General features: G+C 37.0%; 1 protein-coding gene across 1 annotated transcript in view; it reads right to left on the bottom strand.

Annotated features, from left to right (window-relative positions):
- FER (FER tyrosine kinase) overlaps positions 1-14267 on the bottom strand; it is a 459494-nt gene that overhangs the window by 92911 nt on the left and 352316 nt on the right. The window contains exon 17 of the mRNA XM_052643475.1: positions 5543-5666. Within this exon, the coding sequence (XP_052499435.1) occupies positions 5543-5666 (124 nt within the window). The remainder of the gene's footprint in view (positions 1-5542; positions 5667-14267) is intronic.

The following is a 14267-nucleotide window of genomic DNA, read 5'->3' as shown; positions in this document are numbered from 1 at the left end:
TTAAATGGAGAAGCAATAACAAAATACTGCTGCATTTCAGCAACTGTTCATTAAAAAAACAACAGAAAAATCTTGTTATGTCTTTCTAAAATTATGTTTCACAGGCTTCAGCATCCTCTTCTGTTTTTACTCGTGATCATAAAGAAACCAGATGTTGATCATAAGCTGAGCCATCACACCAAACACTACCTTCTGGCCTGAATTTCCTGATTGGTCAGAAGACTCATGTCTTGTGCAGAGTAGGTGAGTCCAGGGTAGATTCAGAGTTGGGGCTCTCAAACCCGATTCCCAGCGTCCACATCCTGGATCCACCATGTTCATCTCATATGATCTTAGGCAAGATACTCAGCCTTCCTAACCGCAGTTCTCCTCGTGTTACAATGGGCCCAACATAGTACCTACTGGTGTCTTGAGGACTCACTCATTCTCCTTTAAGTGCCAAGCACTGTTCTAGCCTCTCGGAATCCAAGAGCAAACAACATAACTGAAAATTACTGCCCTCCTGAAGCTTATGTTCTACATATTGCATCTAAAGCACCTGATTAGCATGATACCTAGTATTCAGTCATCAGTAAATGTCAGCTGTTAGGGTCGTGAATAGCTGACTGAAACAGAACACTGGAATAGCAATGTGTCAGGACGCAGTCACACATTTGCTTAATCTTTCTGAGCCTCAATTACTTAATCTGTAAAGTGATCTTAAGATTGTTCCTATTAAATATATGGCAGATCATGAGACATAGAAGAGATTAAAGAAAATATGAAGATGCGTTATACACAAGAATGCTTTTCCAGTACATTAAAACCTTAGAAAAAACTCAGATTTTGGGTACTCAGTCACATTTTTAAAAAATAAAGAAAAACTCTCAAGAAAGGGAAAAACATAAATGCTCACTATCATACCAAATCTTCATAAAACATGAAATCACAAAAACCAAAAATAAGAAGTGACATCTTACATTTATCTTAAAAAGTATACACGGCTACTATCAGAAATCATTAGATGAAATAATCTTCTTCCAGAACATACAAGAGAAATGTAATATGTTCCTTTCTGGCAATCTTAGCTTTTCTTATTTTGTTTTTCCATTGAAACTTAAAATTGGTCTCATACCCACACCTTTTCATACCCACAAGATTATATGTTTTTCAAGGTTTTGTAAATTCTTTTGAAATTACTTTCCTGTTTCAGTTAAAAACCATAGACTTTAAACCATCTTAAAATTATCTGAACATAAGGCTAGACATTCCCAGGTTTAGCTAAATTAAATGGCATCACTCGGCCCTGGGTAAGAAGGGCCCTGTTTATCTGACCCAGCCCAATGCTCCCTGGACATCCCATTTTGATAATATCAAACTCTCTGTACTTCAGGATTAAATCATGCCTTCTCATGAAATACAAAACTTTGTTTTCAACTTTCCTTCAGCAAGAATATTCTTTCCCCTTGTATTCAGTGATAAACCCATCCATCAAGTATCACTCAACAATAACCTCCACAAAACTTTCCCGTTACTCCCCACCATAGCTCCCGCAATGACACATCACATTAACCCTCTTGATATTGCTCCTGTGGTATTTTATACATGTTATCACTAAACTGAGTATTCTTTGCATTATTTTCTGTCATGTCCACCTGAAGGCAGGGACCATGATTCTCATGTTGTCATCACCCTGGTACAGAACAGGCTACCATCCATGTTTATGAAGTACTGGAAACATCACTGTTCTCAATGGACAAGCAAAACCTTTACTAAACAGTAAAATATTTGTAGTCTTATATACTTTAATTTGTAGAGTTGTTAACCTTACTTCATAACAAAAAAGCATCATTGTGGTAGAGTAATAGAAAATGAAGAGGAATCAGTGTAAGATTTAAAATAGAAAAAGAAATCACATTCTATAGTAGTTCCCCAAAACACCTTTTCTGGTGTTGACAATGACATACAATATCATGAAATTAAGAAATGCTTCCAACACTCTCAACAGAGTATGGTCTTTTACTCAAATACATGGCATTCAAGAGTTTATCCTCCTTTACTTTTCATTGACAAAGAACACAGCCCAAAACCAGTTCTTAAAAATAAACCCAAATAAAAATAAACCTTGCAGTAGAACTCATCAGCAGTAAACCCATAAATACCATTACCATTTAAATCTAGTATAAGGTCAACTCTCAACCCACTTGACATTCAGAATAATTAGGCTTAATACTTTTTATATAGAGTGACACCTAGCAATCTAATGCCACTGTAAGTAACATCCCCTCTCAAAGTTTGTCAGTGTACTTCAAACATTTGCATGAAGTAAAAGGGAGAGAAAAAAATTCACATTGGCTTACTGAATAATCATAAAGTAAATGGAGCTGATCTCACCTAAACTGAAACACAGAGTATCCAACACTCTAAACAGAAATGGTTTCAATCAGAAACTCAGTGTATCAAGAGAGCACTTCTGCAAGTGAAATGGAAATTACAAGAACATTTTCCGAAAGCGGGCCATTTCTTTATGCAATTGCTTGTTTCCATTTTATGGGTCACACTTTTTCATCTATAATGAAACACTGCTCTGCTTTTCTCATGGTAATAAAAAAAAAAAAAATGAAGCTAAAGTAAAGAAATGCATCCCCCACCAAAGTGAAGATACTATTTTGGGGAAACACAATTAAAAATATTTTCAGGTTCTGAATTCCAGTGACTTCTAATCAGTGAACAGTTATAAATTTATAACTTCATATAAAATTTAAAGCATATTTAATATTTTGGTTTGATTTGTAGGACAAACACTTTAGAATTCATGGACGTGTATTATATATATTTGGGGATGTCAAGAATGGAGCCTGGTGTCTTTCTTCATTTCTTGAAAAACTGAAAGGAAACTTTCAATTACACTTTAGAAATTTTAATTGAATTTTGAAATACCTCACTAAAATTTCTCCAATGAGGAAAAATACTCTTCACTGTAGTATATACTATATATGTTATATTTATATATTTATGCTACATTTATACTACATAAATATATATATTTTTATTTCTTAGAAAAAAATGCATGTCTTGAGTATATCTATTAAATGCAAATCAATTAAAACTGCACTGCAATCACTACTGCTCCCAAAGAATTAGACATAGAGGAACACAGTTTCATAGCACAAGTCACTTCATGAAAAATTCAGCAGAAAGAATGATTTACTTTCTCAATATAGCGCCATGTATTGGTGAGATACTAAAATGAAAAAAAAAAAATACTGAATTCATCCAGAAGATCATTTACGTAAGTGTGAAGAGGAACAAAAGACCACTGGCTAGAGATATCAGAAAATCCATCCAGTGATCATGATTAATAAGAACAGAACAGTAGATAGTTTAGAGGGTTACCAGTGAGACTGAGCACAGAAAAATATTACATGTGGCTATAATACAGCTAGTAAAATACCATATCCAAAATGTATTTATGAACTAAAGACAAAGACATCCTATGTGACAGGTGGCCAATCTGGGGGTTCTGTGTGAATGCTGGTGAGCACCCTGACAGATGTGACCCATCAATCACGGGCTCCATCACCGGCCCTGGGATCCTTCTTGATGCGCCACGCAGACAGCCGCGACCAGTCGCCGAGGCCTGTCTGTCGAACCTGCTCTCGGCACGGTCGCTCAAGACGTGCAGTCAGGAGCCTTCCCCACAGGCAAGCAGCACAGGACTAGGTACAGTCTTCTAAGCCAGGTGTTCAAGCGTGGGCTGACTTTCAAAAATTTGTAAATGCATGAACATTTTTAAGCAAAAGGAGAAAATAAAAATTATAGCAGATAATGTTGTGATTTTGTAAGTGGGATAAATTTTTAAAAGTTAACTGCCATCAGCAATTTGGAATGGTTTAAATTCTGATGATAGAAGCACTTGAAAAAAATACAGTCATCCATCTGCAAGAAAAGCCGTCACTGAAAAGCAGCAAGAAATTGAATCAGCAGTTCCCTCAACCACAACACAGCAGCAATTAAAGAGTGTTACTGGTAACTGACAATACAACAGTTTCAAGAATGGGTATTTATTATGGTTTAAAGTCACTGATAGTCTAGCAATTTAAAAAAAATCTGAGACAGAATAAAAAAACTACAGTAGAGCATTTGATACCCAAAGTAACTTTAACACCTGAACGGTCAAAATTACAGGTTTTCTCTAAAGGGCAATCCTTTCCTGTTACTTTTAACATAAAGTAACAAAGTCATTACACAATTCCTGTCCAAAACCAATTTTTTAGAGTCTTTTCAAATATCTATTACATTGTGATTCGATCTACATTTATTGAAAGTAAATACAGTCACTATTGATAGAAAGTAAAACAGGAACATGATAGTGACTTAATTTTCATTGTCTTAATTTCCAGAAATATAGTATCCCTATGAGATAGTTGGATGGCATCACTGACTTACTAGACATGAGGGAGTAAACTCTGGGAGTTGGTGATGGACAAGGAGGCCTGGCGTGCTGCAGTCCATGGGGTCGCAAAGAGTCAGACATGACTGAGTGACTGAACTGAACTGAATATCCCTATTGAAATGTATTTTAAAACACATGTGATTGTTGAATCATATTTGAAACATAAGCTATAATTTTAGTTTCAGAATAAAACTGAATACTAAGCAAAACTGGGGGGAGGCATTAAGTAAAAAATATTCATTGAGATCAAATAAATGTATATTTCAGGTGAATATAACTTTGTTCTGCTGCAATTCTACGTTGTACAACCTCACCAGAATATTAGGTCAAAGGCTACATGGTGAAACACAGGAGGGAAGAATACATCTCAATAACCAACCAGCTTAAAGTACATAATGGCTTCATCTGACAATGAACCCTCCCCACTTTAAACAGTATCATGTGCTGCTTCCAGCAGATAAAAACTGCATCAAATTCTAAATCTTATTTCATGTATATACACAGCCATATTTAGGCTCTGACATGAATCCTGCAAGAGATCTTAATTTTTATTCACATTTAGCCAAAAAAAAAAAAAAAATACTTTCAGCTATAAGCAACTAAAACCACAATCTATAAGGCATTAAAACCAAGTTGCTGGTCTTAATATAATTAAAGCAAGTTTGCTAAAATCTCCTTTGAAATAATTAGTGTGCTAAAATCTTTTTACCCTTGGCCACATACACAGTCATGAATTATTTTACTATTAAGATTTTCCATAAGTTTATAAGTAATTTCTTTGAAAAGGGTGAAGAACACATGAAACAATATTATTCAGTTATAAGATTATAGCTGCTTATATGATTAGCTGGAGGCACATCTTATCACTATGCTATTCATGGTTATGATTTTTTAATTAGTAAATAATTGTCTAATAAGGAGTTACCTCAGGAAGACAGAAAACAAGTGTTTCTATAAAATGTCAAAGAATACTTTCACACAAAATATGAAAACCAACAAGAAATACATGTTGTGAAAGAAAATTCATTGCTTTATGATAGCAAGTACATCAGTTTTCTAATATCCTATTAACAGAACTGGAAAATGTTTTTAAAATATTCTCCTTACCTGTGTATACAGTTTTTACTCTCGAGATAGGACATACCAGAAGCAACATCTAATGAAAATTTCACTAATTGTTTGAGTTTTATATCATCCTTCCTCTTTCTCAGAAACGTGAGGAAATCACCTCCTAGAAGAATCAACAACAAGAGAAGATCACGATGAAAGTCACATTTATCACCTATTAGATACACCTTCCAGACCAAAAAGCATTACACATTTAACCATACTTTCTGCTCATTTAAGAAGAGGATAAAAGAAAATATGAAAAGAACACATCTTATTAGAAAGCAGACACTATGAATTCTCTTAGATGCAGTTTAAGTATCAAGGGCTTCACACTGTATATCACTCAACACATAATAATATTCAGTCATACTTTTTTCCTCGGCCATAATTTCTCACCAATCTGCCTGGCTAAAATTTTCTAAGAAATCCTTTAGTCTCTAATAGGAGATAAAAGATTATAATTATCATGAGTTAAAAAGAAAAGTAAATGATATTGAATTAGTTACCAGATTCAGTGATTGCTAAAAAAAACTGAGATTACTAACACCATGAAAGAGTAAGACAGAAAAAAAAGGCTATGAGTTTGATAAGATTTAGCTGCTGAGCCAGATTGCATTTTCATGCATCAAATGGACTCCAGTGATATCTGAGAGAAACTCCTCAAACCAGCATGTTCCAAAAGAAGTATAATGCAAACCACTTTAGAAATTTCAAATATACTGGTAGCCACATTTTTAAAAGTAACAATAATGAAAAGGTGAAAGTGACTGAAGTAATACATTTTTCTTTAGTTCCATTATGTATAAAATATTATTAAATCAACATGCACTATTATAAAATTATGGTGAAAATATTTTACATTTTATCATCTTAACTCTTTAAAACATGTTGTGTATTTTACATTTATGGAACGTCTCAATTTAGATGCAAATTTCCATCAGAAATATTTGATCTGTATTTAGATTTCATCAAATTCATGATTAAAAAACATAGATTCACATACCTAGGTTGTTCAAAAAATACTATACTTATAAATTTTTCTAATAACTGAATCATAGTCCTGGAAATGAAATTTTTAAATTTAAGTCATGTAAGATTGAGTGAAACTCACACTTCATCTTTTAGAAGCACACATGTCAAAACTCAAGAGCTCAGGTACTGCATATGGCCAGTGACTACCAGACTAAACAGGACAGCCTTAGACCACAGTCACTACCAGCCTGGCATTAAAGGTTAAAGCTTGGTTACTTTTCCTTGCTAATGCACACTATAATGTACTGCATTAGTAAACAAAATAAAACAAAACCTAGTCAAGATATATTGAATGAACGTTCTCTAAAAACAGCCATTCCTACTTTTTCTGTCTCTTAGAGCCTCAGACATTAAGCCAGTTTTGCAAGAGGGATTAGCATTTTAATGGTCATTTCCTGATACTTTTGATGCTCTTTACCAGGGATCTAGCCTCCTTAAATAGAACAACCCTAGAGGTGAAGATTAAACGGCTTTTTCTTTAATGAGAGTCTCAAGAAAACAAACACCAGCCTAACTCTCCTTAGAAAGTTCTTTTTCTAATCTCTTTCCCCATTCATAAATCAAGCATTACACAAATATAGGTGGACTACTTACAAAATCAGTAAGCTATATGCTTCAAAAGTAATCTTAATGGTGTCAGATTATTTACTTTTTTCTGTTCTTCCAAAGAGAATATCAAACTTATTACTAAGAACATTACTGAAATAGCTTCTATCAAGCTTGACCTAATTTTCTTAAAAAAAAAAAAACCTAAATGCAACAGTAAACAGCAAAATTAGCCACTAATTTTTCAACTTTAATAGGCAAAAAATGTCTATTAAAATGGACTTGAAAATCAATATTTAGTTCAAGTTACTTCCTGGGCCAATATTCTCATATACTGTTACATACATTTATCGATACCCTGGCCTAGTTTAGAAGAAGTGCACCCTTCTAATTTTGAAACCACACAGCATTTCATTTACTCATTTGGAATAACTTTCAAATGAAAGAAACCCTTCTAGAATTTGCTTAAAGCAGCATATGACATGGCCTCAGTGCTCTGTGGAAACCTAACATTTCTTCTTTCCAAAATTAGCTCACATTTAGCACTTTTCCTTCTGCTTCCTGCTCTTTTTAAATTTGGACTTTCACCTAATCCTCCCTAACCCCCAGCCCAACCTGTAAACCCAGTGAAGAGAACTGCACCTCTTGTCAGTAGGCTAATTTCAGCAAACATCACAGGATGTCTAGCATGGCATAATACTTTAATAAGCACTCTTGGATGAAGGAGTAAATAATGTAAAAAACAATCACTTCCAGATAGCTTATAAGCTACCCATGAAGATAATCTACATATGAATTTTTAAATTAATTTTAGTCATTTCTTCCTTAGCTCCTCTCCAATGGTTGGAGCTATGCTTTTCAAGTACTTGCTCAAAATTAATGTTTAGAAAAGGATAACACTGAATCAATGGCACCTGACGGAGGCCATAAAATTCTTTAGATTCCAAAATAAAACTTGGTACATTTAAAACTCTGAGCTCACCTTGATAAGATGCTTATTAACACGACTGCCTTACAAACTGCATCATTTAAAAAAAATTATTTGCAAAGGAGCAATTCTTAACAGATAAGACTGTAGACCGACAGAGGCTTCCCAGGTGGTGCCAGTGGTAAAGAACCTGCCTGCCAGCGCAAGAGCATAAGAGATGCAGGCTCGATCCCCAGGTTGGCAAGGTTCCTAGAGGGGGAGCATGGCAGCCCCTCCAGTGTTCTTGTCTGGAGAATCTTTCATCATTTCACTGTGCCACTGTAAAGAACCTCTCTGAACATGAGCCACCTACTAATCACATATGCAGCACATGTGCACACATGCTTGCATGTGGATGCATGCATGTAGCCTAGAGTACCCCGCCTGACCACTGCAGGAAGATGGTGGTGCTCACAAATGTGTAGAATGAGGCAGGAACTCCTCTTCTCTAACTCTGTCTTACCAAGGCTTACTTCTATATGGACATACTGCATACTAAGCCAAGACAGGACGGATGATTTTCTAGATTTCTTCAGTGATGAATCTCTAAGACAATTCTTAGAATGCTTTTATAAACAACTTCTAGTTTACTAATGATACTGCATCACATGGTGAAAAGAGCGTGGATAGTTAGGCCTCACCAATCGAGGTCTGATTAGCTGTGTAACCTGGGGTACAATCCCTCTAACCTTCCTTACAACGTAAGGATTAATGCCTTTTGTTTCTCAAGGTGGTTTTGAAGACCGAAATGTATCTAAACCACAAAGCAAATGCCTACCTAGCACATGGTACACACAATAAACACTGGTGTAACTTCCTATTTTGGTTGAAGTTATTTTGCATATAAAACCAGAAACAGTTGTGCAAAGGACTCGCTGTCACACAGCATTAGTTTTTCCTCACTCACCTCACTGCCTTTCTCCCATTTTGGAGAGTATTTATCCCGTCTCAGCACTAAAGGCAATCCTAGACTTGCTTAACCCAATTATCAGTGGAGTCCCATTCTCAAGTGACTGATTCAGGGATGTGCTCTCGGTCGCTCAGTCCTGTCCGACTCTGGGACCTCAAGGACTGTAGGCGGCCAGGCTCCTCTGTCCATGGGATTCTCCAGGCAAGAATACCAGAGTGGGTTGCCATGCCCTTCTTCAGAGGATCTTCTCAACCCAGGGATCGAACCCAGGTCTCCCACACTGCAGGCAGACTCTTTACCATCTGAGCCACCAGGGAAGCCAGACTCAGAGGCAGGTACAGTGTTTAATTCAGGCCACTGAGATACCGGAGATAACTTCTAAAGGGTGAATGAAAGAAACTTTTTAAGACAAGTGCCAGGAAAGGAGCTTCTCTGCGAGTGGAAGTATGCAGGGCAGCATGTGCTCCGCAGAGACTGGCACCCCTGGGATGAAGCTGTCGCCACGGAGAGCAGGAAGAGTGAAGGGATGAGGACAGTTCTGGTGGCATCTCTGAGCCACTGGAACAAGCGCTGCCTCGAGAATGACTTTCTTCTAGATCTTTGAACTGAAGGAACAAATAAAAGCTCTATAATTTTTTTTGATATAACTCCCACACTAGCCACTCAAAGATTCTTTATGGATAAAATAATAATTGTATTAGAAGATACTGAGAATTAAAAAGATACTATATATTGATAAATTAAATGTCTAGAACAAGTAGGAAATAATAAATAGAAGCACTTTATTTTGTTTACAGCCAACATTTAGTAAGAGAATAGAAGACTGTTTTATTCTTAACAGCTCTTTCTCAAAGGTTTCTTACTTTGTGCTATGAAAATCTGATCCTATCTGCTCTTTCAGTATTAATGGGACTCTGAGGAACTGATCACATTAAACAAACTCATAGAGATTATTGTGTAAACAAGAATACTAATTTATCAATTTCTCATTAGGGAAAAGGGATCATCAAGGCTATACCACTAATGACTTTCTGTCACTGAATCATGTAGAGATCTTAATTTATCTTCAAATAAATTTAAAGGTTATTAAATTAAGAGATACCAGTCCCTAGTGATATATAAAATGCATAATTCATTACCCTTGTTTTTTAGGATATCAATTTACTCCAGAGAAGTTTGGTTTAGTTGTGTTCACGTACACATTTAAAATAGGCTCATAATCAAAGCAAGTATTAAATTATAGAGAGCTATTGTAGAGGGTCCCTTTATGCCATTGTTCAGAGTTGTTACTAAAAAATAAACTTTCATCTTTTCTTCTCTTTAATTAGACTTCTGGCTGTGGGCCAGCCCATCAAAACTCAGGCGGGTACAAATTCATATGATAGTCGTAACAATGACTGCTGACTTAATTTGTGCTCTGTGAGACACAGAATAGATTTCGTACAATAGGAGGTAAGTCAACACGTTCCTGAAGAAAAGGATCGATGCAGACACTGAGGCCGCCAATACTGACTGCTACACGCAGGGCACACGTAGGAAAGGCGGCTTTCACGGAAAGGGAGATTAGACAGGAGGATGCGCTGGCTGCTAGCCGAGGTGATGAGGGCTTCTTCCGAGAACCACCACACACACACAGACCGCAGCGCTGGGTCTGAAAGGCTTGGTAATAAGCTGGACATGGGCCAGTCTGCGAGGAAAGATGAGGAACATGTAACACAGGAAGGCCGAAAACGACTCCAAGGACATACCGGCGTTTCGGATGCTGCGCTCTCCTTCCTAAAGCAGCGCCTGCTGAAGAGCTTGCTCCCAGCAGTTCAGCTGAGCCCAAGGCAGTGCTGCGAGTATGGCTGTCCCAGTTTAGATTAACGCGCGACATTCCTCTTTTCAGGTGAGGTTCCTTAATAGCCACGCTCTGCCAGCGCTGCAGGGCCCCGGGGCCTCTGGCATTTCTCCTTTGCAGATGATCTCTAACAACACAGCTCTCTAATGGTCGTAAAAACAGTTCTCTGAAATAAAAGAGTGCTCTTCACAGAACTTTTTAACTCGCCGGTTCAAGGGGCAGCAGCTATAATCTCGCTAGACATTATGTGACCTGCCAGGACAGATGCAGAGTCAGGTTTCACAGACCTTCAGAACATCTGCTTCCAGAAAGCACTCTGGAGAAAATCCACTTTATTACACTGTGGAGGAGAGAGCTGAGCTCACCTGATTTTTACTTTTAAGGTGGTAATTTTGGTGATATAACTGAAACTCTAAGGCACGTGCCTGCAAACTATGGCCTGAAGAGGCCAAAATCAGGCCCATGCCTGCTTTTGCAAATAAAGTTTTACTGGAAACTTTGAACTCATTCCTTTACATGCTGTTTCCAGATGCTTTTGAGCTGTGCTGGTGGAGCTGAGGACGCCCAGAGAGTGGACAGCCCTCAACGCCTAACCATCTTACTACCTGGTTCTTTACAGAAAAAGCTCGCTGACTCTTGCTTTAAGGCATTATTCAGCATTTCATACAGCTACAGTCCCTCCTATTTAAAGGTTCTCATGATTGCCTTGGTTACTTTCAACCAAGATTTTACTATTCACCATGTTTTGTTTTTTGCATGAGGGCTCAATAGTGCCATTTTTTAATGTTCAAGGAGGAAGCTGAAAAGGTAAATTCACCAATCAATTTGAAGTCCTAAGGCTGCTAACCTATTCACACAGAAAAAAACATATGAAGACTGAGATCATAAACCCCTGGTATCCTCCCCATCCACAACCCACCATCTGCCACCAAGACAAAGAAATTACACTGTCTCTCCCTGCTTTCATGCCGAACAACCTACTTTTCCATATCGTGGCCTGTTATGCCCCTGAAAGCTGCCTTTGATATAAAGATAAGAATGGACAGGACGATCAGGTGTATAAAGAGGTTGGTTCCTGGAATACCCTTTAAATACTTAGATGCTACAAAGACATTTTTTTCTAAATAAAAAATTCAAAAGAATGCTTATTTTGATATATCTATCTACTACAGGAAAACCTGCAGAGAAAAAAGAAGAGGTATCAATTCAAGTTTCCTTAGATTTTCAAAGAAATGTGGGATAAAAAGACCAACTCAAAAGTACATTTAAATTTCATAAGAGAAAAAATGTTTATAAAAGCTAACAATATTTTTAGAAATTGAATTTATCATGGGCTACATATTTTAGAGACATTAAGTCCCTGAAAGCAATAAAATCAGTGACTACTTTATAAAAACTATTATATAATCTTATTCTCTAAAGTAATTAGAAACATATTTATATCTTCATGTTTACCCATTTCTGTTGGATATGGTCAGAATTTAATTTATGCAAAGGTTTTAATCATAAACACATTTATAAACTATGAAACTTTCTATCAAAATTAATTAAAAAGCATTACTTTATAATTTTAAAGAACACAGTGCAGCAAAGAGCTTGGAATGTCAGTGTTGAGAAAAAAAATCACAAAAAAACAGGAGCATCTTTTTTCACTTTTTAAAAAGTTGTGGTAAAAACACTTATAAATTTTTCCTCTTAAAGTGTAATACTGTAAATTATATTGAAATGTTGTACAAGCAATCCAGGTGAGCCACAGAATTGACTTTTTCTTTAACTTAGAAACCATTTTCATCATGGTAAAAAAATGCATAAACTTTAGCATCTTTACTATTTTTAAGTATCTAGTTCAGTAGAGTCTCCCTCTGAGATGAAGGTTTGATTCCATTTATACAAAGTCCCAAACCAGCCCAAACGAATCTCTTTTGTAAGTATGGAAAATGGTAACCACAGGTGTGTATACTTATTGATAATCTAAACTTATAACTGGTGTCCTCTTCTGTATGTGTTATATTTTGTTTGATCTAGTATTTCACCTTATAACTAACTAATTTAACTAATAATAACAACAGATTAAATAAGTTAATTTAAATAATTAAATTTTAATTAAATCTATTTAATTAAATAATTTAAATAATTAAATAAGTTAAATTATTTTTTCATGGGTCAGAGATAAATAGCTTTAGTAGTCACAGCACAGCAGGGGCTGTTGTGAGTTAAGCATATACAGAGCTTTGAACACAAAGCAGGATGTGCTTTGGGAGAAGAACGATGAGTTTCCAAAAGCTGCTCTTTTTTAGCAGGCAGTAAGCAAGCCAACAGAGTGCATCATGGGAAATGCCAGGCTGGATGAATCACCAGCTGAAGCCAAGACTGCCCAGAGAAATATCAACCATCTCAGATATGAACATGATGCCACCCTAACGGCAGAAACCAAAGAGGAACTAAGAGCCTCTTGATGAGGGTGAAAGAGGGCAGTGCAAAAGATGGCTTAAAACTCAACATTCAGAAAACTAAGATCATGGCACCCGGTCCCATCACTGCAAGGCAAACAGATGAGGAAACAGTGGAAACAGTGTCAGATCTTTTCTTGGCTCCAAAAAAAGACTGTGGGTGGTGACTGCAGCCATGAAATTAAAAGATACTTGTTCTTTGTAAGAAAAGCTATGCAAACCTAGACAGCATATTAAAAAGCAGATATCCCTTTGCTGACAAAGGTTCATCTAGTCAAGGCTATGGTTTTTCCCAGTAGTCATGTATGGATGTGAGAGTTGGACTACAAAGAAAGCTGAGCGCCAAAGAATTGATGCTCTTGAACTGTGGTGTTGGAGGACTCTTGAGAGTCCTTTGGACAGCAAGGAGATCAAACCAGTCAATTCCAAAGGAAATCAACTCTGATTATTCATTGAAAGGACTGATGCTGATGCTGAAGCTCCAGTACTCTGACCACCAGATGCAAACAGCCAACTCATTGGCAAGGACCCTGTGGATGGGAAAGACTGAGGGCAGGAGGAACAGGGGGCTGTAGACGATGGTGCCGGGAGCCACCGCGGGAGACCCCACCCATGACAAAGGTCATGCGGAGAAGACCTGATGGGCAAAGGCGGATCAAGATTCGAGGGGCTCCCTGGACCTGCTCGAGCATCTACCCCAAAACCAGAATCTGTCTGTCTTACTATTTTGTGGCTTTCACCAACTCTTCTGACATTAACAGGGGGCTATCCCTGACCACCTTTCTCTGGGGAAAATCAACTTAGGGCTTTAGTTAATAAGTCTCCTGGACATGAGAGGAATATTTCAAATCAAACCCCCTCTGTTAGCATTCTGGCTTGCTTGGCAGGTTTATCCAGACTCTTGCAGCTACGCATGTGATTATTCACAGCCTCCCAACTGTGAGAGGCACGGGAAGCCTAAAAATATAGAGCCTTTC

This window comes from Budorcas taxicolor, chromosome 7, assembly GCF_023091745.1.
Source record: "Budorcas taxicolor isolate Tak-1 chromosome 7, Takin1.1, whole genome shotgun sequence".
Classification (NCBI taxonomy): domain Eukaryota; kingdom Metazoa; phylum Chordata; class Mammalia; order Artiodactyla; family Bovidae; genus Budorcas; species Budorcas taxicolor.
Note: the sequence above shows the minus strand (reverse complement) of the source record. Positions and strands in the feature narration are given on the sequence as shown.